The sequence below is a fragment of the Littorina saxatilis genome, linkage group LG8 (assembly GCF_037325665.1).
Source record: "Littorina saxatilis isolate snail1 linkage group LG8, US_GU_Lsax_2.0, whole genome shotgun sequence".
In the NCBI taxonomy this organism is placed as follows: domain Eukaryota; kingdom Metazoa; phylum Mollusca; class Gastropoda; order Littorinimorpha; family Littorinidae; genus Littorina; species Littorina saxatilis.
This window is the reverse complement of record NC_090252.1, coordinates 67,192,384-67,216,686: the sequence shown is the minus strand read 5'-3', so window position 1 is coordinate 67,216,686 and position 24,303 is coordinate 67,192,384. Positions and strand designations below refer to the sequence as shown.

Genomic DNA, 24,303 nt, shown 5'->3' with positions numbered 1-24,303 from the left:
GTGTGTGTGTGTGTGTGTGTGTGTGTGTGTGTGTGTGTGTGTGTGTGTGTGCGTGTGTGTGTGTGTGTGTGTGTGAGCGAGACTTGTATCACTGTGTGTGTGTGTGTGTCACTGTGTGCATGAATGTGACTGTATGTATGTGTGTCACTGTGTGCATGAGTGTGATTATGTGTGTGTGTGTGTGTGTGTATGTGTGTGTGTGTGGATGCAACACCTGTGGATTGTAGAGTTCTGTTTGTGATGGGGTCTGGCTGCTTTTGTCTGTCTGTATGTTCCGGCTTTTAAGAAGCCATAACAGTTAATATAGGGCTTAGACATAAGCTCTTGAATTCTCAATCCCGTTTGAGAGGACTTTGCCTTCAAATGTGATTGTGGTGAACCGCCACGCTGTCTGTCTCTGTCTCGCGATTCACCCGGCGAAGCCGGGTGTTCCTTTAGTATAATATATACGACTTGTGTGTGTGTGTGTGTGTGTGTGTGTGTGTGTGTGTGTGTGTGTGTGTGTGGGTGTGTGTATGTGCGTGTGTGTGTGTGTGTGTATGTGTGTGTGTGTGTGTGTTCGCGATGCACGGCCAAAGTTCTCGATGGATCTGCTTCAAATATGGTGGGCATATTCAGGTAGACCACGGACACAACCTGGTCGATGAGAATTTTCAACACGTGGTCTCAGCGCGCAGCGCTGAACCGATTTTGGTTTGTCTGTTCATCTTCCCAGATTCATTCCCAGTAACTCTTCCTTATCTTCTCCAGTGTTTTGCGCGTTTATCTCCCTTCCTTCGTGTGGCGTCAATCCATATTCCCGTTACTATTTTTAGAAGGTCACTGTCCACAACGCTTTCATCCCGGCAAAGCCGGGTATTCGGCTCTACTTCTTCCCGGCGAAGCCGGGTATCATTCGGCTCTACTTCTTCCCGGCGAGGCCGGGTACCCGGCGAAGCGGGTATTCATTCTAGTGACTCATATGCAAAATAATGAAATAAACATTTGGAAATGGCAAAGGTTTACAAATATCGAAATGTTCTATCAGTTCAATAAAAAAATAATCGTTGAACTTGCATTTACAACATGACTGTCATGCGTGGGAACGTGTCAGTTGACAAGACGACAAGTAATGAAAAGCACTCTGCGGATGAACATAAACTGCTGATGAAAGAGTGTATTCCTGATTTGGCCTATATGGTCCGCTGGACCCAAAAAGCAACAGTTATCAACTCAAATCAAATCCCTGTTCTGGGTAAATACATCAAACTGAGGACAATGTGGCAGCGATCATGCGAAGATATATTTTCAGATTATCGCATCTACATTTTACTGCTCAGATCTATGCACGTAGTTGGGGTAGATCTGAATGTCACCCCTCAACCATTTTTTGCTTAGCATGCAAAGTCACGATTGTGTAATCTAAAACCCTGAATTTATATGAATATGTGTTGAGTTCTTTTGAAAAAGTTACGTAATACGACACACTAAGTATACATATTCCCCAAAAGCAATACAGATTTTGGTCAGCCTATCGGTCATAACTTCTTAAATTTCAAAAGCAAATCATTGAGAACTTGAGTAAAAGCGGGGTAGGGTGGACTGGTGCACCCAAATGCTATGAACATTTGACGGCAGAAGGTTTCCTTGCGTTTGGGACATGGTAACAGAAGACCAAACATAGGAAAACCAAAAGGACACAAGCAACAGTTGGCGGTGTGGGTCTTCCTAGATGAGATCTCACCTGTAAAATTCAAAAGAAACAGAAGTGCTTCCTAACGTCATGATAGTGCATTTCTTTGCAAAATTAGTTAGTTAGTTAGTTAGTTAGTTAGTTAGTCGCTGCTTTTTTGGTCCAGCGGACCATATAGGCCAAATCACCCCCACAATTTTACCATTACACATATTTAAATTAAACCAATTTTACTAATCTTTGCAAAATCCGGCCAAGTTGCCACCATATCACTTGAGGAAAGACAACCGATAACTGCTGAATGGTATGTCAGTCACTGCTTGCTTAATTTCTTTCTGGTATGTTGCGCACGACGTCCCCGACCGGGTGTCCGTGGTCTACTGCTCCATCACGAAAAATCCAGCTGTAACTCTTGACTTTCTAGCCGCCCATGATGCTCAGCGTGTCGCCTACCTACCATATGCACACGCCTTAGACCCCTGTGACTGTTTTTTGTTCCCTTCCTTTAAGGGGATGTGCGGGGGTGATTTTTGAGCTTTTGGGCAGATTTGGGCATTTATACATTTTGACTGTTTGGAAAACTGTGGTCATTTTTCTTTCAATTTCTGCCGTTGATGTTGCATATACATGTTTTTTTTGTGTGCAATAAAAATAAATTCAATACACCAACCCTCGCCTGATTGCGTTCATTTGTCTTGAACTTGCCTTATTATTGCCGGTTTTCAACACCTTGATCAGCAAATTTGAGCAGACGACAGGGCGAACACTGCATGACGTTGCTTGCTACATAGCCTCCCCTGTTTGCATGTGACCGTTGTTTCGTTATTTTCCGGACTACTTCGGCTCTAACGGAACATTTTCAATGTAGGTCAATCTACGCCAACTTCCTTATACGGAGAGTATGACGTATGATGTGATCTTGATTCGTTCAACCGGGGTCACGTGGTACAACAATGGCGCTTGTTTACAAGCAGTGAAAGTACACGCTCCTGTGCAAAAATGGTTCGCACCAAGCCATCAACAACCAGAGGAGCCCCAAAATCTACGAAAAAGAGGACAGATCAAGTGAAGAATCAATGGAAGGCGAAGAAATCAGCGCAATCAGCTTCTGTGCTGGCTGACGTGGCAGAATTAGTGCCGGTTTTGGGGTGGTCTGCTAGTGCTACATTTTCCGCGTCGATTCCTTCGACTGAAAACATTCTCGGCACGAAGACAAGAAGTGAGTTCAAAAAAGAATCGTATGAGAGGTTTGTGTCCGGTGGAGTTGACACTAAGTCATCTGCTGCTACTGAAACCCTGGTAAAAACCCAGAGGGGTGTTGTAGACTTTGCCGAAGTAGACAGTATGGTTGCAAGTCTGTGCTGTCCACAGTGTAAAAACAAGTGCTTGTCTCTTTGCACAGACTCCAGACCAACAAGTGGCTTGGCAGTATTTGCCCAGGTGAACTGTTCTTCGTGCGAAGAGCCTGTGTATGAACAGTATCTTGCGACAAAATTTAAGGCCAAGACAAAAGTGTTCGACATGAACAGACAGGCAGTGTATTCCTCACTTGCTTGTGGACTGGGAGCCACCACATTCAGAAATTTCTGTGAAAATATGGATTTAGCTGGACTTCACCACAAGACCTTTCATAGTCATACTCATGCCAGCCAACTATTCACACAACTGGAGAAATTCCGGAAGCATGTGTTCAGTGACACTGTTGCATATGTTCGAGAAGTTCATGCAAGATACTGTGGCACTACTCTTGGTGTCGACGACACCCTGAACATTATTGTGAGCTATGATGGCACCTGGCTTACTCGTGGACACTCTTCGCACATTGGAGTTGGGTGTGTTGTGGACTTACTTACTGGACTCTGTGTTGATGCCCATGTCATGTGTACCTACTGCCAGGTGTGGAGTCTACGGGGCAGAAGCTGTTTCAGGAAAAGCCAGAGGAGTATGCGGCCTGGCTCGTGGACCACTTGGACAAGTGTGAGGTGAACTATAAAGGTAAATTATATCTGTTTGCACAGACATATTTGAATAGAGTTTATTTCAAATTTAAGCAACTTACTCAAATAATATATAGCAAATTACAAGTAAATGTAATAGTGATGAGTGGATATTATTTTCCATGCATTCCAGTGAAACTGAAAACCAAAACCAAAGGCATGGATGATGGATTAAAAAAAAAAGCGTCATAAAGACAGATCATCAATTTATGATAATAATAATGAAAGTTGTAACACATGCGTAAAAATCCAATTTGTATCTTGAATAGTTCAGGGCATGGGGGAGTGCATGTGTGTGATGAAAATAATAAGAAAACACACACAGGTAGAGAAAGAGAGTGCGAGAGGGAGTGAGAGAAAGAGAGAGAGAGAGAGAGAGAGAGAGAGAGAGAGAGAGAGAGAGAGAGAGAGAGAGAGAGAGAGAGCTGTATCTACAGCATCAAGAGAGATTCACAAGTCTTCAGAATCAACGGGCTTCCCAGAACTGAGGGAGCTAGAATAGTGGTCAGGGGAAGGCAAATAGTACATGTATGTGTGGCACAATACAAGTGTATTTAAAAACGTTCAAATGGTATCAATTAATGCATTATGCTTAACGTTTACAATCTAACAATGTTCAGTGCACCTATACCTGCTGCTAGAAATTTAATATTCAGTAATTTGGTAATTCCATGTTTATTTCATTTTTTTTCCGCATTAATTATAATTGAAGTATTAGCTGGACAATGACTGTGAATAACACATGCGCGCACACACACACACACTTAAAAAATACTCTGTTTGCAAATTACATTTCTTATTTTGTTCTTGTTTGCAGGCTCATCAGGGATGGTGGAGGTGGAAGCAGCCCGTGTCATATGGCGTCGATCGGTGAACACCAACAAGCTTCGCTACACAACACTACTGTCGGACGGTGACTCCAAGACTTTTACATAGCTCAACGACATCAAGCCCTATGGTGAGGATATTCACATTGACAAGGAAGAGTGTGCGAACCATGTGAGTAAACGACTTGGTACAGCTCTTAGAGAGTTCAACTTTGGACCTGCTGCTGCTGCCGACTCTGCCCAGTTCTTCGGATTCTAGACTGGACATCACATGAAGAGGCTTGGAGCAGCCAGGATGCACAAGAGGGTGCGGAACAGTCTGAAGGCTGTGAGAGACAAGCAAAGTAAAAGGAGAGACAAAGTGCGGGCAGCCAAGTCAGAGAGACTGGAAGAACTTGTTCAGCTGGAAGGTGGCCCTGCATATGCTGCAGGCATGTTCTAAGTTTTGACTAAATGTTTTAACTTAGACGGGGAATTGAGATGAGGGTCATGGTGTATGTGTGTGTGTATAAAGTGATTCCGAGGAAACTACTGGACCAATCTTGACAAAACTTAACATGAGAGTTCCTGAGTGTGATATCCCCAGATGTTTTTTTCCATTTTTTGGAAAGATGTCTTTGATGACGTCATATCCGGATTTTTTTAGGCAGTTGAGGCAGCGCTGTATCACCCTAATTTTTCAACCAAATTGATTGCAATTTTGGTAAAGCAATCTTCGACGAAGTCCGGACTATGGTATTGCATTTCAGCTCAAAATCTTAAAAATAAATTAATGAGTTTGCTTGTTAAAGTTGTCATTAAAATCTAATTTTTAGTAACAAATTAAACCTTGACTGCATTGCATTCCTCATTTTTTCCTGAATTCAAAAATATATAGAAATGTCATGTTCACTCTAACAATGTGCTCATAATTACAGAAAATGGGTTTAGTAAGTACTACATATATGGTCTCATGCTTTGCGGAGACGAGCGTGATCCGTCTCGGTATTGTTAGCAGAGACTATCTAAATGTATCTCGTAGTCTTGGTGATGACTGGTTTGTGGTGTTGATATTTAAGTTTCATACCGATTGACTAAATGTTTTTATATCGCTTTAGGCGACTTGTCATTGTTATTGTGGTTAACATTATTCTCATATATATTGTGGTTATTGTACGCGTGCAATTGATGACTTGGGTACGTTTCGTAATTTGGAGCTAGCTTGCGTGTGTGTGTGTGTGTGTGAATGTGAGCGAGTGAGCGAGCTTTTTTTGGTGTGCATGCTGTGATTGGGAGTGTGTGTATGCATTGTTTGTAACTCGGAACAAACAATTTTCCAGGTGTACTGCACATGTTTGAAATAACTTATGTTTTATGTCTTCCCTAACTTTTAAACGGTGTCTCTAAGGTGTGAAAAACATTCCTCAGTGTGGAATTTGGTGATACATGTATGTATTTTGGGTTTAATTACAACTATCAATGGTTTCAAAACAAATTGTGTGCGTTTTTGCCTTTTCCTCAGTTTGCATGTTTTGACATTTGGGAACAACATGATTTCAAATCTACTTGTTAGATTTCTGTGAAATTCTGCATACTTGTACTTTTACATACTATCTACAGAGTTACCATTTGAATAATGAATCGGAAAAGAAATGTTGGCTTTACGATTTTTTTAATATTAAATTTTACGCAAAATTTCAACATTATGATAAAAACAAATTTTTTTAAATAACTGATACTCACAGAAAAAATAAATGGTAAATCTGTAGATATGATCTAAATCTATATTTATGCAAAATATTGGACAGAAATCGAGCATTTGGATATGGAAAAAACGGTTCCTAAAATCCAATATGGCTGCTGTTTACTTTCCTGTTTCTATAGCAACGACATACACAATAAACAAACACATTAACGTTTTTTAATTCAGAGACCATCAGTATTATAACAAAAGCGACACAAACAGTGCTGATCATCATATATGGAAAATAGCGATTTGGCCCTCACATGGCCTTAAGAGGCAGTTCAAGGGAAAGTAGTTCCAGAACACCAAAGATGCCCGAGCATTCCCGAGGGCGTTAATTTTGACATACCCCAGTCAACGTGTTGGGGTGTCATGGGCAGCTGATTTAAGATGATGGTGCAATGTGTACAAGCTGAAGAGAGATTCTGCCAAAAACTGGAGTAGACAGATTGGCTGTAAGTGTTGTAGAAAACCCAGGTTGCAAAACATAATAAGTGCCCCTCGTGCCAGGATAGTAACTCTGTTTTATGTTTTGTTTCTCAATTTTTCAACTGTTTCTTCTTTTTTTTCCGACCTCTTTATTCTTGTACTGTATTCCTTTTGATTTAGTTCAAAGGTTTTGAGTCGTGTACTAAAAAAGGAATAATATTATAGTGCGTGAGTGCCCTTAAGGTGGATATTAACCAGGCAAATCTCTGCAACAGAAAAATCAGATGTTTAACCCTGACCATTTCATCAAACCAGTTTCCCACAGATTGATGCCTATAACCTCTAGATACAATAAATGTATCATGTTTGGCAGGGCAATACAGTTAATCATCGATAAACGGCTAATTCCTTAACGGAAAAGGGACTGAACAAACTAGCATTGGAGAATGACATCTACAACATTTTAGATAACCAAGCAAACACATGGACCCATCCACGTGTACATTTTCCTTTGAAGACTAGTGAATAAATAATTAAAAGTTTATTTTGAAATGCACCTCAAAGCAAAGATGGCGACCACGAGGAACTACTTTCTGTTGTCAACAGTGGTTGTCAAGAGTTCAAGAGAGATCACCTCAGTGGTTATCCACGACTGTCGACAATCTGGGATGCTGTTTGAACTCAACATTGTGACATTGTGCTGTTGTGACGGCTAGTTCATGCTTTAAATGTGTCAACATCAAGAGTCGAGACATAACACATTTCGTGCAACTATAAATTGACCTCAAGTGCTCAGAGACTGAAATAAAAGAACTTTTGCAGAAAAAGTTGCACCATCAAGATTTTGATGACAGTAACATTTGCGGACATTGTGCCCTACTCATAGAAAAAGAAATACAGTGCAGATGTTGCTGTTTTGAAGGAGATACCTCACAGTTCTCCCTTTAACTAACGAATGCTTTCGAAATATATATCTGGACTGTAATGGACACATTGTATGGTTCGATTTGCGGCATCACCTACTTGAATCATTTTTAGATTATCTGCAAGCTGTAAGTGATCGGTGAACTACATTGTCCGTCGTTGCATGCTTCATGGTTTTGTTTGTTTGTTTGTTTGTTTGCTTAACGCCCAGCCGACCACGAAGGGCCATATCAGGGCGGTGCTGCTTTGGCATATAACGTGCGCCACACACAAGACAGAAGTCGCAGCACAGGCTTCATGTCTCACCCAGTCACATTATTCTGACACCGGACCAACCAGTCCTAGTACTAACCCCATCATGCCAGACGCCAGGCGGAGCAGCCACTAGATTGCCAATTTTAAAGTATTAGGTATGACCCGGCCGGGGTTCGAACCCACGACCTCCCGATCACGGGGCGGACGCCTTACCACTAGGCCAACCGTGCCGGTATGCTTCATGATAAAAAGAATGCACTATAGTCAGTCACTACATACTCTGTGACAGCTGTATACGTCCCAGACTATCTTCGCCTTCCGTCCGCGTCAAACAAGACTAAAAAGCAAATGCTTATACGACTCGCCTTCGACATGTCCCAGTACAGTGTAACCCCACTTTTTAGATCCTACAATATAAGACTCTCCCGGCAGGGCCGTACATACGTAGGGTGAGGGGGGATGGGGGGGTCCCAATTGTGGTATGGGTACATTAGTTGAGGATGCGAACCCTAACCTGCTAGGGGCGCGGGGTGTGCATCTTTAAATAAAATAGAAACTTGAGTTTGTGTGTGAGTGTGTTCATAACCTATTCAAGTTTACCTCTGTTTACCCCCCCCCCCCCCACCTCTTTTTAGACCTGATTTGCTCTGACCTTCAGGTCTTATTAGGAGGGTTCCACTCTTTTATAAACACATACAGTGGAACCCCCTTTTAAGACCTCAACAATCTGAGAAAATCAGGTCTGAAAAAAGAGTCTTAAAATGGAGGTAAATTTACAGAGGTTATGAACAGGACATCTGAAACATCAAGGTCTTAAAAGGGGGGAGTCTTAAATCGGGGGTTCCACTGTACATGAATATTGCATCAGTAAAATGTATTATTCCCCCCTCTGCTTCTTTACCTCTGTAAACTTGTAGGGGTAGTTATTTTTCGATAATGACCCAGCAACCAAACAAATAACGACCCAGCAACAGCCTGAATCCTCGATAGTGCAATGGGTTGAAAAGTTGTTCCGTTTCGGTACTACTTTTTGCGACTGAAAAGTTCCGAACGCTCTAACGTACGAAGTATACATCTCTGGAGCAAACAATACAAACATACCGCATTTAAATTAACAACTACAGGCCTGAACACACGAATCTCCATATAGAATCCATGAGTTCGGTTGTTTTCTGAATCTAGATCTGCCGTGCTCAAACCGTTCATCACAAGCAATTTCCCAAGGCAAGTAACTCATACTTTGTCTAGCGACAAGAGTAGTTCCCCTTCTTTTCACTCAGTTTCTTCGACAACAGACTGCAATCCGACGGTCAGTTTTCAACAATATTTCATTTAATAAACAGATCACACGCAACCAAATGCACACATCTCATCAATTTAAACAACATAAAGGGGTTTCATACACTATTTTCTCCAGAAAACTGAACTTCATACAGTTTTTAACCGTCTTGGAACACGGGTGCAAAAGTTCGTCTGCTAGTCCCATTTGACGAAAAAACATTATTCTAAGCGATACCAAAACATATACAGAACACACAATATCTGCCTTTGCCGCCACAGCAGAATAACAGCATATCTGTGTACTTGATTTTAGTCCAAAATAGGAAAACTGACAAGAAGTGTTAACAGAATGGAATGATTTGCACGGAACTATACAACCGCGCATGAATCGATCGCCTGCGCAGGTTGACTGGTTGAGAGAATAGGATTCGATCAAACTTTCGCAAAAAAACTCTTTTCTTTGAATAACTGAAGAAAGGAGGAATAAAGAGGTTACACACCTCGTCTCAGTGATTATAAAAAATAATGGTCTCAGTTCGCGGTCATGAAAAAGCTCGCTAAAGCTCGCATTTTTCATGATCCGCTAACTTCGACCATTATATTTAATAATCACTGAGACTCGGCATGTAACCTCTACGTAAGTCATGCATATTTTCTGTGAGAGCTAACCATGCGAGTCTGCAGCAAGTCAGCAAATCCTCTTTGACCAGTGCTGAAATAATATCAACAACAAAACAACACAAAACTAGTTAATGTCTGTGTCCTTGTTCTGCTTTCCAATTGTTTAGTATGTTATCCTCTGTTTATGTGCCAATGCTCTAAATGCACCTGTCATTGGTTCAAGTTTGATAATGATTGAGAACAAGCATACCATTTTGTGAAATTGTTTGAAATGGGATTGAATGAGTGTCAGGGTGGTGGTGGTAGAGATGTTTGTGCATGTGTATGTGAGTGTGTGTTTGTACTTGTTTCAGTTATGCTGTGTGCATGTTTTTTTAAATGTTGTATAGAACAGACATATCCATGCTTGCTTCTCTCTCTCTCTCTCTCTCTCTCTCTCTCTCTCTCTCTCTCTCTCTCTCTCTCTCTCTCTCTCTCTCTCTCTCTCTCTCTCTCTCTCTCTCTCTCTCTTAACATGTGCAAGTAGCTGTCAACAATTGGCAAATCTTTATGAATTACAAAAAATATGTTCTTTATTACATGTATTATGTGGAATTTATATAGCGATTTTCCATCATCATCATCGTCATCATCATCATCATCATTATCATCATCATCATGTACACCATATAATCATTGTACGCATTAGTGTAAACGTTGGTATTGTGTGAATTTTGCCGTCGATCACTTATATGTGTAACCTCAATTAACATGTTGCATGTTTCGCTTTTGATTTGTATGTTGCTTACTTTGTCATTTTGTTGTTTGTGTTTATTTGCTTGTTTGCTTACTTGTCGATTGTTTGCTGGGTCGTTCGTTTAATTTGTTTATTTTTCATGTTGCTTTACTTGTTTATCATTTATTAGACATTTGTATTAGAAGTAAGGACCGTTGTAAGAAAAGGCGTCGCCTTAAACATCTATCCTTGAAAATAAAGGTCCATCATCAGCATCATCATCATCTCTCTCTCTCTCTCTCTCTCTTTCTCGCTCGCTCTCTATCTCTCTCTCTCGCTCTCTCTCTCTCTCTTTGTCTCGCTCTCTCTCTCGCTCTCTCTCTCTCTCTCTCTCTCGCTCTCTCTCTCTCTCTCTCTCTCTCTCTCTCTCTCTCTCTCTCTCTCTCTCTCTCTCTCTCTCTCTCTCTCTCTCTCTCCCTCTTTCTCTCTCTCACATACCATTCTACGCACACAAGCTAAGAAACAATAAGACAGGTTTGGAATGTGTATTTATTTAGGGAATCCAAGATTGAGCACAACATACCACAATTGAAAGTCACATAAGTTACCCACTGATATAATTTTTTGAAGAACCAGATAGACATACATACATGTATTATATCTATTAGCTTTGAATCAACATCAGACTTTAAAAGAGATTGAGGTTTAACCTAGCTGTAACACATTTTTTTTCCAGATCTGATTGCATACTCCCTCTGCAGAGTAGAATAAGGCAAAAGCATACAAATTATGAGACACATGCCCTCTTTTCTTCCAAATTCTAAAGATCCACAGCAATTACAAAGGCAAAAAGAAAACACCAAATCAGCATTACAAAGAAAAAAATAAACTGCCAGAAGACCTGCATAACAAATACATTACTTTAGGTACTAGCTACTATTTGAGACAAAGTTCTAGAAATCTTAAAAGAGCAGTAACAACAAGTTTGGACTATCAATGGGAACCAAGTAATCAGAGCAATGCACAAATGCAGGAGTCCAAATGCAACAAGCCATACACTGAACATGTATAAAGTTTGGAAAGGGATCGAGTATCCTTAAATGAAATATCTTAATAGATGTAAGGGTTGTGTCCTTTGAATAACTGTGTTAGCATGTACTCGGATTTATTATATTGATGACTATATTTTTAGATATGATTTTAGGGAATTCATTTATCTTTATCCATGCAACCTGTGATTACTCCTGTCAAATTGGTGCTAAAAGAACAACCAGTCCGTTTTGAACTGTCTGGTTGGTGTACACATGTAAATAGGCCCAGTGAAATTGAACACTTTATCTGTACATATTTATTATGATATAATATGCGTGTGGAAGGAGTGTGAAGTTTGGATGCATACACCATAACAAAATCCTGTGCTTTGCATTTGGTAAATAGACTGTTTGACTTGACTATTGTTTTTCTCATTGTCTTTTACAGGCTGGGATGGATGTGGAGAGATAATTATATAATGCGATAGAACCAGGTATGATGGCAGATTATGTTCATTTCTGCATGATTCTGTCAGCCCAGTAATATCTAAAACATGTTATCTGAATTTCTGAGAAAAAAAACACACCTTTAAAATTAAGCGCAACAACACTCACATGTGCAACACATTATTGCAAGCTGAACTACATGTCAACTCCGCCTGGATGCACCCTCAATGTCTTTCAGCCGGTCCCAAGCCCGGATAAAGGAGGAGGGTTGGGCGTCCCAAGCCCGGATAAAGGAGGAGGGTTGGGCGTCCCAAGCCCGGATAAAGGAGGAGGGTTGGGCGTCCCAAGCCCGGATAAAGCAGGAGGGTTGGGCGTGGGGTTAGCAACTCCACCCCGCCAAAAAACCAACTTGCTACAGAAACCGCAACAAAAGCGGCCCTATGCTCCACAGGGAGTCTACAGGAATAAGTCAAAGTAAGTCAAGAACTATATGTCAGGATGAGGATGTACCCCTGGCATATTTTTTCTCCATAAAACCACTCTACATACTGTACAAACATCCTGTTTAGGCTCCCCCCCCTTTCAATACCCAATTTTTCAGATTTCTTAGTTATAACTTCTGCAAATTTAAATTTACACCATTTTGAGTCTCTGAATCTTGATTCAGGCCTGCATGATTTTCTCAGATTGTTACGTCTTAAAAGTGGGGTGGTGAGGGGGGGGGGGAGTCTACTGTATCATACTGACTTTTTATACACAAACAGTGAGTGCCAATCAGACTAAACTTGACCTTAGGGGTGCATGCACTTTTTGTTGAGAACAAGCACACATAAAAAGACAAGTCGCGTAAGGCGAAAATACAATATTTAGTCAAGTAGCTGCCATTTTTCAGCAAGACCGTATACTCGTAGCATCGTCAGTCCACCGCTCATGGCAAAGGCAGTGAAATTGACAAGAAGAGCGGGGTAGTAGTTGCGCTAAGAAGGATAGCACGCTTTTCTGTACCTCTCTTTGTTTTAACTTTCTGAGCGTGTTTTTAATCCAAACATATCATATATATGTTTTTGGAATCAGGAACCGACAAGGAATAAGATGAAAGTGTTTTTAAATTGATTTGGACAATTTAATTTTGATAATAATTTTGATATATTTAATTTTCAGAGCTTGTTTTCAATCCCAATATAACATATTTATATGTTTCTGGAATCAGCAAATGATGGAGAATAAGATAAACGTAAATTTGGATCGTTTTATAAATTTTTATTTTTTTTTACAATTTTCAGATTTTTAATGACCAAAGTCATCAATTAATTTTTAAGCCACCAAGCTGTAATGCAATACCAAAGTCCGGGCTTTGTCGAAGATTACTTGACCAAAATTTCAACCAATTTGGTTGAAAAATGAGGGCGTGACAGTGCCGCCTCAACTTTCACGAAAAGCCGGATATGACGTCATCAAAGACATGTATCAAAACAATGAAACAAACGTATGGGGATTTCATACCCAGGAACTCTCATGTCAAATTTCAGAAAGATCGGTCCAGTAGTTTAGTCTGAATCGCTCTACACACACACACAGACACACACACAGACACACGCACACACGCACATACACCACGACCCTCGTTTCGATTCCCCCTCGATGTTAAAATATTTAGTCAAAACTTGACTAAATATAACAAACACTAAAAATGCATCTTGAAGGGAGATCAATAAAATCAGATATGGAAGCCACTGCAGAACCAATGGGAACAAAGCAACAACAAATCAAAGCAACAGTGATCAATCTCACATGCTAAACAGTTCAACAAACAAAGAATAAGAAACTCAGCCAGACATACATGCAACATATAAAACAGGCACATGGAAATCGCACTGCGTCTTAAACATCAACAAGCATTAAGAAGCAGAACAGTGGTGAAAGTGCCAGGTAGAATGAGCGGGTAGTTCATGTGCAACAATGAAGTAGAGAATACTGACTCGATAGATGAATGAGAGGGTAGTTCATGTGCAACAATGAAATAAAGAATACTGAGTGGATAGATGAATGAGAGGGTAGTTCATGTGCAACAATGAAGTAAAGAATACTGACTCGATAGATGAATGAGAGGGTAGTTCATGTGCAACAATGAAATAAAGAATACTGTGTCGATAGATAAATGAGAGGGTAGTTCATGTGCAACAATGAAGTAACGAATACTGAGTCGATAGATGAATGAGAGGGTAGTTCATGTGCAACAATGAAGTAAAGAATACTGAGTCGATAGATGAATGAGAGGGTAGTTCATGTGCAACAATGAAGTAACGAATACTGAGTCGATAGATGAATGAGAGGGTAGTTCATGTGCAACAATGAAGTAAAGAATGTTGAATCGATAGATGAATGAGAGGGTAGTTCATGTGCAACAATGAAATACAGAATGCTGAGTCGATATATGAATGATAGGGTAGTTCATGTGCAACAATGAAGTAACGAATACCGAGTGGATAGATGAATGAGAGGGTAGTTCATGTGCAACAATGAAATAAAGAATACTGAGTCGATAGATGAATGAGAGGGTAGTTCATGTGCAACAATGAAGTAAAGAATACTGAGTCGATAGATGAATGAAAATGTTATACAATTGTATTCTTCAATTACAATTTGAAAGTATGCTCAGGGGGATTAGGTTATATCTTTGTTCTTCCTAATTTAACCACACTGTGTTTAAATGAATGGCTAAAATGTTTTCTGTTAAAAATATGAAATTTCTGATGATTACACTCAAGAGCATTGTCATAGCTTACAGTTTAAGTTAAACAAAGAAGTCTTTGGTGTTTTTTTGTTTGTTTTTGTTTTGATTGTTCACTATTTCATTTTAGAATAACAATATTTAGAAGTGTGAACCCAATTTGTGGACACTGTACCCTGTTGTCTGCCAGTGTGTTCCATGCATGCATACAGGACAAGCACATGACAGTATGATTGCCAATTTATACATAGGCATAATGAATTTAAATAACTGAGATTAGAATGATAACCGAGAAGTACAAACAATTGCATGCACAAAGAGGACTACTTGAGACAACAACACACTCCAAAGGGTGGGCTTGAAGCACCAGAACAAATAATACATAAAAAAGGGTGTAAAAGGACTTACCTTTGGTTTAGGTTAAAATACAAGCAATCTGGTGATGAAAATAGCTTCTAGATATCTAAAGTCAGTTTCTGGAAGATCACAAGGTATTGGTCATTGCTATTGTTGTTGTTGTTGTTGTTGTTGTTGTTGGTGTTCGTCCTTTGTTGTCGAAGATGATCATGGCTCAGGATTGGCTGGTGTGTTTGATAGGGTGAGCCAGAAGATGTCGGATCAGGCCTGCATGTCATTGTCAAAGCTAAGACACCTGTCGCTGTGTTGATGTTGTTGTATATCCTTAATTGTAAAAGATGACCATGGATCAGAATTGGGTTGTGTGTGTGGTCTAGCTGGTAAGTCCAAAGGTGCCTGATGAAGCCCCATGGGTTAGGAATCCGGTTCGTTGTTGTTGTTGTTGTTGTTGGAATCCGGTTCGTTGTTGTTGTTGTTGTTGTTGTTTGTCATTCGCTGTCACGCTGACCAAGGCTCACGATCGGCTTGTGTGTTTGGTCGGTTGTGTCCGGAGGTGGATGACGTGGCCTTTGTAGGGTCGGAATCCTCTGCCACATGTAGAGCACGCACACATCATGTGACATGGCCAGGTACCACACTTGAGGTACTGGTTGTGCGAACCATCGCATCCCTGCCTTTGCGAACGAGTGAGCACTTTCTCTTTGCATCAGCAGTTTTTAGCGGTCTAGCCATCAGTATATATGAAGCAGACTGCGCCAGTTGGGTCTGTTTCGGGCAAGCAGCTTCAAGGAGTCGAATGTTGAACCCCCGGAAACGGAAAGCATCACATATCCACGGACTCGTCAACACTGTCTGTAGGTCTAGCAGGCGACAGGATATTCCCAAGCACAACCTCGATGTTCACCGGAAGCGGCGCCGAAAAAGATAATCCCGGAAATAATACAAAAATACAAGAGTCACTTGATAAAAACAGATGAATCAAAAACAATCCCAAGCCGATTGAGTTTCTTGTCACTCCGAAGCACTGCCACGGTTATCAGATATAGCAGTCTAATAGACATCTGTTTGGCGTAGAATTAATAATCAATATGGCGGCCCCAATGACGGTTCGCGAATTTTCAAGTAAATAATGTGTTCACTTATTTTAATTTATCATTACTTTTATGCATCAACACCTATCCGCTCATGTAGCCAGAAGCCAGTGGTATGAAAGTTCCGAGTTTCCTTTTCAGTAAATGTCCTATATTGTTCGTGATCATGCGTTATTCACCTCGCATTTGAGAAACTGCTCTCATCGAACATTATGACCTCGGACAAAACGAAAGCACAGTCTTTCAAGATCAAACCACAGTAGATACTGACTTTCGTTTTACACATCGGGCATCAGAGTTTTGTACTGTGTGTATATATACAGATGAATTTACTTCGCTTCAAACATTTTGGTACTGGTAGCTCATAATTTATGAACGTTAATTCCGTTACAGCAGCAGTGTAGTTTTTGAAGTAGTACTGTATGTCTGCAGGTTTGCTTTAGATTTAGGAAGACTGGGGGCAAACATGGTTGAAAACAGATCTGTTTTGTAGCCGTACTTTGTCTTTGAATTTTGAGTTTTAATTGGGTTAGGATCCCCCTTAAATAGCTTTCCGAGAATCCTGTGTTCTATTTTTAGTACGGTTAATCCCAAGAAAAGGTCAAAGGGCATATGTATCACCGCGTGTTGACTGATAGTACCAGGTAATGATAGTTGAGCACTTCTAGTTTGATCCACTTCTGATACATCCCAATGTGTGCATAGATGTATCAGGCTGTTTAATGTTGGTATACTCCAGATGACAGAATTAGCACGGTATGTCATGTAAACTCCAAATGACAGAATTAGCACGGTATGTCATGTAAACTCCAAATGACAGAATTAGCACGGTATGTCATGTAAACTCCAAATGACAGAATTAGCACGGTATGTCATGTAAACTCCAAATGACAGAATTAGCACGGTATGTCATGTAAACTCCAAATGACAGAATTAGCACGGTATGTCATGTAAACTCCAAATGACAGAATTAGCACGGTATGTCATGTAAACTCCAAATGACAGAATTAGCACGGTATGTCATGTACACGTCTGGGAAGGAGTGTGCATCTGAGGCAACCACGACATAAGACACAGGACTGTATGGGAATGTTGCTTGGCTAGAGTACATTCAATACATAAATTACATTCACACACAAACCGAAACAGAAACCATATGAAACATATCTCACAGATTGAAGAATGTCCGGTTTTGATTGTAGAGGCATCTGGATAGACTCGACTTGGTGATCTCACATCTCAAGGTCACTGGCGTGTTGTTGAACCATCGACTCGGACACGTCATCTGTCCATCTATGCTATACTCTGGAACGGTACATAGAGATACATCTCTGAAAAGTACCCATACATATCAAATAACCATGTCGTGATTTGATGGAAATTCCTACTTATTTAAAAGCATTTTACGTCCAAACCTTTTGACAGCCATTCAAACTGAACAGATTTGTAATTAATGTTTTTGAGACGGACACATTTAGAAAAAAGACCGTTTACTTCGCATGCGATTGTATCGAATAAATATTAACACATTCATTGTGTTTTTTTTAATTAAGTGTGTTCATCTATCTCTGTTCTTTGGTTTCTAATGTACTTTTAATTGGATTTCTTTGTGAGTTTTTGTACTGGTGCCTTTGTCTATTGCAATGTGGCTAAAAAGGGAAATCGTGTCCGTCTCATTTCTCACGACCGACCTACCTCTTTCGCAGGTGGGGAATACAAACTTGACTTGAATTCGATCAAAGTTTATTTTTCATATGTAAATTCCGAGGACATTCGACATAGACCAGTGAAAATTCACGACTAAGTGTGGAGAAAAGCGACTTCAGGAATATTTTTGTCTTTTCTCCATATGCAATTTTCTTCTTAAAGTTTATAGAGTGAGGAAGAAGAGAAAGTGTAGAGAGCAGAATATATTATCTAGGTTAGTATCGAAACGGTGTGGAATTAAGATTCACACTCTAAAATCATATTTGTTCTTTCCCCTAGTAAATTGTTCGGAGATTAAGGTATGATACGGTCCCGTTTTCTATTGTTCTCTTGCGGTAGAATTAATTGGTTAATTGGTTTTGACACGATGGCGCCGACAGAACTGACGGGATATGACCCCTAGGTCGTTTCTCCTGTCACGAATGTTTATGCACGTGGGCCGTTAACGACTGAGGGCATTGTTTTGCTATATTCACCTCCCTTCCCAACCCCCTTTCTTTTTTTTGACCTGATTCTTTATTTCTAATACAGGTCTATGATAATACTTGTTACACACAGACGAACACACATACATAGACACACATACACATACAGACACACTCTCTCTACTCTCTCTCTCTTTTCTTTTCTGTAGCTTTTATATCATTCTTTCTTTTACCCATGTATTCAATATAAACATGTATTCTGTATTCATTTGTTTAGTAGAATAGAGATTTTATGTTTATCATCTACATATGAGAAGCCTGTTGAATATACACTGTGTTTGATTGTGGTTAACTTGTAACTGCATACGTTTTTGGTGTGACATGACTATTTTGCGAGATAATAGTCAGAGGTTTTGCACTTTGTTCACAGTGTTGATAACCTATGAGTGTTTGGTATCAAATGATGCGTCATAGAATCTCCATTTTATTGATGTATATCTTTATAGCGTTTTTGATGTAGTTTTCTTTGTACAGAAGTTTTTGTGTATTTTTGAGGGATTTTAACTGTAGCTTCTATGGAGGCTGACAGCAGCCTCGAGACTCTACCCCCCCCCCCCCCTCCCTCCCCATTTTGTTCTATGACGTTGATACGATCGCGCCGGCTTGACTGGCGGGGTTGTGAACCCAAAGTCACGCTCCTGTCACTTGCCACGAATTTGTTTTTGCACGTGGACTGACGTCAGGGACAGTCATGGAAGGTATATAAGCTGCTAGTTTTCAAGGTTCGGCGGGTGTCTTGGCAACCAACCTGGCTTAAGTGTCTAAATGGTATACCGGACTCCCCACCACCACTTAGGGTTACAGCATTGCTTCTTTGGGAATGGTTGTGGATGAGTCCAACCTGAGTACTGAGAAGTATTTGTTGTTATCTCTAAACTGTCCTCCGGGGTCCGAGCAACCAACCTGACTTTGTGTCTAAACGGTATACCGGACTCCGCCCTGTGAACTGAACTGACGGGGTTAAAAACAAACGTTCCGCAGTCCCAGGTTACCACACGGCGAGTAAAGTGGCGTCGCTTTACTCTTTTACTTTATTTTTCACTCAGGCCCCGAACCTCTTCCCAAATTTTCAGCCATTTTAGGACATAGGATATTGCTTTCAGAAGCGTATTTTGCTAAGGGTACCTACGGGTCATGCCCAAATTTTCAGCCATTTTAGGACTTAGAATATATTTTTAAGTAGTAGGACAATTACAGGAATAGAGTGAACCAATGTACAGATATACTTTCTGAAAAGAACCTACGCCTTGTATTGAGTTGTTTTTATGATTTGTTTTGATTCAATACAATTTTGAACTTTACCTGCCTCTTCTTGAGTTTCTATTCTGTGTGTCTGTTTGTCCTGTCGTGTGATTGCCATCCTGACAAATGACCTTCAAACACGTATAACATCTAAGACACAGACACAGACAGTTAGAGTTAATGTGAAGCTAAGACCGCTCGGCTTTACAAATGGTGTCAGAAGTGGGATAAAGATTGGTTCACTGTAGTTTTGGTAGCTTCCGATTTATTTTTACTTAGAGAGAGAAGATCCCCTCCCATCCCTTTGTTTTTATTTTATTTTTCTCAGTCACTTAGTCAGTGACTGTTTATTTTTCTGGACTGCTGCAAAACAAGATGTCTGACCTTGGTTCACAAGAAGACCTGCGGGCGTCAGGCGGTACTGACAAGGGTCGTCGCCTACCTCCCTTGAAACAGCATAATGCAAACACTAGCATATTTTTTTGCTATCAGAGTTAGGTCTTTTTCTCTGTGTACTTTAAAGAGATGGGGCTGTTAGTGTTCAAAGCTTTAGGCTGGTTTTTCCTTTTGCTGGGCAAACTTTTTTTTTCGTCTGCTCCCTGAAAATCACCCTTCCTGCTGATGGCTGCGGACCGAAGCGGACAATGAGGCAGTGTTCCAGAGGGCATGCAGGGACAACACGGCACTTTGTCTTGGCAACGAGGAACACGGTCTACACGGCGCTTGGAGGAAAAGCAAGGAACCATCCGGACAACACAGCAGGGGTCGTCTTCAGTCAACTGCACACGGGAGCAGTACAGAGTGGCTTTCCGGTCCGTCTCTCCAACTCGAGACCTGGACTGGGAAGCCAGAGCTGCATACTGTCGGCGACACGATACACGTGTTGCTGGCAAGAGAAGCAGAGCAGCCAACGCCAGGAATGCAGCGCTCTGCGTCACGAGGCGACAACGCCGAAGGAGAATATTCGGGGACTGACAGCGGTCTTGGAGTCAGTCTCTGTCTCCCCGGATCACAGCGCGCACAGAACAACGGCAGGGGGGGACGAGCAGCCAGCTGGCGAGACAACTACAACTGCAGAAGAAGAGCGAGAGAGGCGACGAGACAGCGACAGAGGTGACACGAAGCTTGTCACTGGGGTCCAAGGACGATCGAGCTTTTCTGACGCTGCAGCCTCGGTGACACGCGGTCATCCTAACGTGTGTAACCTGGGAAAGCAACAGATGCCGGGCGGGGAAAACCTTTCCTGCTGGCATAGATGTCGAGTTCTGGACAGACAGGGACACTGTCTGGAACTCGAGGGAAGGAACGTCGCTTCGCTGACCGGCGGAAGCGAGTTCAACAGATGTCCGCCAACATTCAACGGAAAGGCGGATTGGGTGGCGTTCCGAGTTCAGTTCGAAATGTTTGCAGAGCCGAACAGATGGACAGAGGCAGACATGGGTTTTCAGCTTGCTGTTTGTCTACGAGGGTCAGCTCTGGCAACGCTGAAACTCGTGAGACCCGAAGACAGACGGGAATATGGCTCGCTTGTTCGGGCCCTTGAAGCGAGATTCAGCATACAGATACACGAGAAAGAACTTTTACGGACGAACCTTCAGAACAGAACGCGTCAGCAAGATGAAAGTCTGCCTGCGTTAGCGGAAGACGTCAGGCGCCTGGTACAGATAGTCTATCCGGCAGCTAGAAGAGAAGACAGTAGCTGGAGACGGGCCATCGAGGAGGGAGATGTTTTGGTCTTCTTACACCTGTGACGGCTGCACAGGTGGTTGGGGTTGTACTGACGTCAGGAGTTACGTCAGGCAACAAATTTTCCGAAGATCAGCGCATCTTTGAAGAGAAGACAGACAAGGAGGGGACAAAACCTGCTGAAGGTTGCTTCCGTGTGCAGTGTGGGACACTGCATGCAAGATACAGAGGGATTCTGTGTACGTCCCAACAACTACACCGTCGGACATCTCGGCCCACAAGATTCCAGCGACGGCAGGGAAGAACCACGTCATCACGAAACGCAGCCGATACCAACAACACCGTACATCGACCTGACAAGGACAACCCAGCTGACCAGTGCGCTGCAGGGGATCCGGTCGGCGAGCGAGCTTTACGGCGCGCTGCCACGAGGCCGCGATTCCTGCCTCTGTCTGACGAGACAGGGGAACCTGTCTGACGCTGCAGCTGGTGCGTCTCGAGTCCTATCACCGCCACAGAAGTCGTCACAGAGGTCACCCGTTCCTGCGTTCCTCTCCGGCGCCGCGAGGACGCGCCGGGTGTCATCTGGTCCTTTGTTGCTGTCCGGCGCCGCGAGGACGCGCCTGATGTCGGCAAGGTACCACTCTCCCGGAATCCGCGGAGCGAGGCTACATCAGCGACAACTCAAGCGTCAGACGTAAGCACCCAGGAAATAGGCACCAGTGACTTCGTGATCGATAAGGGTAGGGAGCTCGATAGATGTTTTTGTTCTGATTTTTGTTAAAAAGCATAGATTAGCATAACCAACGACGAAAGAGATGCAGATAACAAAAGGAGAGACAGACGTCATCGCCTGCTGGAGAGACTGAGATTTGACCATTAGAGGAGACTGAGGGGTTCACGATGGAGTAGACAGCGTCTGGCCAGAGCTGATGAAACATTTGGTTTTTTTCTTGTTGCAACAACTTACTACAGAAGAGTCATATACACTCTGCCATGGGTGTAGTCCAACAACCTGCGGGGAATTGGATTGGGAACCGTCTTGACCTGGTGTCACACTAGGTGGCACTGGCGGGTATGGTACAGAAGACCTACCAGAGGACAGGCAAGGCAAGCATAACCGAAAGAGCGGTTTGAGCGGCGTGTGCTGGACCTATGCGGCCACATAGGTCGGGTGGGCTGATCAACTGGAGAGCTAAGTGCATCCAGCAGCGAGGGAGCCTGAGAGATGGACTTCTCGGAAGGGGACTTAGATTACAACGAGGGGTCTCGAAGACACGCATCGGTCACCAGTCCATGAATTTATTGCAGAAACCGAGAAGGTTGTCAAAGAGAAGAACACAGAACCTCAAATCTCTTCGAAAATCATTATCAGAATCTACGGTGGCAGTCAACGACACCACTACCTCTGTCCCGGTGAAGACACGGCGGTCGACCTGGGATGCCAGCTGCGTCTCAGCGTTAAACGATGCTCCAGCTGGGGGTCGTCCGGGGGCGGATGTTTCACCGAGGTCGACGCTTTTGTAGTGACAGAAACGACAGAGGAAGCTGTCTGGCGCCGCGAGGACGCGCCAGTCGAGGTTGATGTCGTTGCTGTGACGGAGGGAGCTGTCTGGCGCCGCGAGGACGCGCCAGCCGATGTCGACGCCGATGCTGTGACGAGATGACGTCAGAGCGACGTAACATCATCTTCGTCAACGCCGCATCCGTGATGTCGCCACAACTCCAACAACGATGACGTCAACGATCGAAGGTTTTATTATTTAGAGCATCAAAGACATTGAGTTAATTAGTTACATGAGTCATGTAGGATTGTTTTTAAAAGAAGAAAGAGACAGACATTAGATGAGTTATTGCGCCGTGTGTGTGTTTTAAAGATAATGGGGGCAGATGTGAGTGTACACTTACGACCGGTAAGAATACACATTTTGTCTTTTTATTCTGTTCATTGTTTCTTGTATTTGTTGAAATGTTGAACAGAAATAGGTTTGACCGGTTGTTATCTCTTTTGAATGTTGCTGGGAATTTCGTTTACACATGTTTTTGATTTCAATGCTGAGTAACCATGGCGAAGTAAATCGGTGTGTGGTTGTTTTTTTTAAATGGAACAGAAGACTAGAGTGGAAAGTCTAACGTTCTTTTGTGAGAAAAAAAAAGTTGGACTATAGCTGCAGAAGTTTTTATACCCTTCATTTTTATATCTTTGTCCGTGTAAACTGTAAAATACATCACTTATGTCATTGGGAAGGTCGCGAAGAACCAAATCATTCCAAGTTTTTTTCTCATAACTTCCCTCCTTTTGTTGTCGGTGAAAGAAATTATAATCGCATAATTCTAATATTTTTTTGTAACAATATATTTTTTTCTTTTTCTGCTTGAAATTTATAATCATAATACAGTCGACTCCGGATATTACGTCACCCCTCGGGGGATGTTTTTGAGCGACGTTATACGCGGTGACGCTGTATCCGTTTCATCGGTTATAACGTCACTTTTACGCGCGGGTGATGTTATATCCGGAGTCCCTTTCTAAAGTACTGACTGTTTTAATAAAACTGTGCAGAAATGGAAAGTGCAGCATTAGTGTTGTTTAAAAATCACAACAACATATTGTAAGTTTTAAACTAACTTATTACAATAATCTTTAATTCACTTCCTCATATATAGAATTGTGGACTATTCTCTTCTTTGCGTGTTTCTAAAACCTGTCTAGGCCATGAATACAAAATTGTATACACAAAATTTTCCCCGAAATTCGGCAATCGTATCAACGTACAGTATTGTAGGCGACATGCTGATTCTGAGACAGATTGCTAGTGTTGGAGTGTCAAGCTCCGTCTGGTTCCATCGACAATCTCAGTCTTTATAGTGTCCGACGTTATTAGCTTTCAGGACACACACGCACACGCGCACGCACGCACGCACGCACGCACGCACGCACATGGCTGTCGTTCATTCATAGTCTGCTAGATCTTGACCTGTCCTTGATGTCCGAAGAAATAAAAATGACGAGAACTTCATGGGTCCTTATACGTAATTACTGTCTATTTGACTTATATTATTATTATTAACGAAGAAGTTT

General features: G+C 41.9%; 2 protein-coding genes across 2 annotated transcripts in view; one reads left to right on the top strand and one right to left on the bottom strand.

The window, feature by feature from the left end:
- The window catches only part of LOC138974418 (uncharacterized), a 33,273-nt gene extending 13,826 nt beyond the window's left edge, over nucleotides 1–19,447 (bottom strand). Inside the window, exons 1-2 of the mRNA XM_070347133.1 lie at nucleotides 19,423–19,447; nucleotides 17,274–17,406 (exon numbers count right to left, since the gene is read on the bottom strand). Of these exons, the coding sequence (XP_070203234.1) occupies nucleotides 17,274–17,406; nucleotides 19,423–19,447 (158 nt within the window). The remainder of the gene's footprint in view (nucleotides 1–17,273; nucleotides 17,407–19,422) is intronic.
- LOC138974245 (uncharacterized) lies at nucleotides 2,491–5,970 on the top strand. The gene is made up of 2 exons (XM_070346972.1): nucleotides 2,491–3,667; nucleotides 4,487–5,970. The coding sequence occupies exon 1, from the start codon at nucleotides 2,672–2,674 to the stop codon at nucleotides 3,656–3,658; it is 987 nt and encodes a 328-aa protein (XP_070203073.1). The 5' UTR covers nucleotides 2,491–2,671; the 3' UTR covers nucleotides 3,659–3,667; nucleotides 4,487–5,970.
- Nucleotides 19,448–24,303: the final 4,856 nt, after the last annotated feature.

Bases quoted from the DNA above. Each gene is read 5' to 3' on its own strand.
- LOC138974245 (XM_070346972.1), top strand. From the start codon at position 2,672: ATGGTTCGCACCAAGCCATCAACAACCAGAGGAGCCCCAAAATCTACG.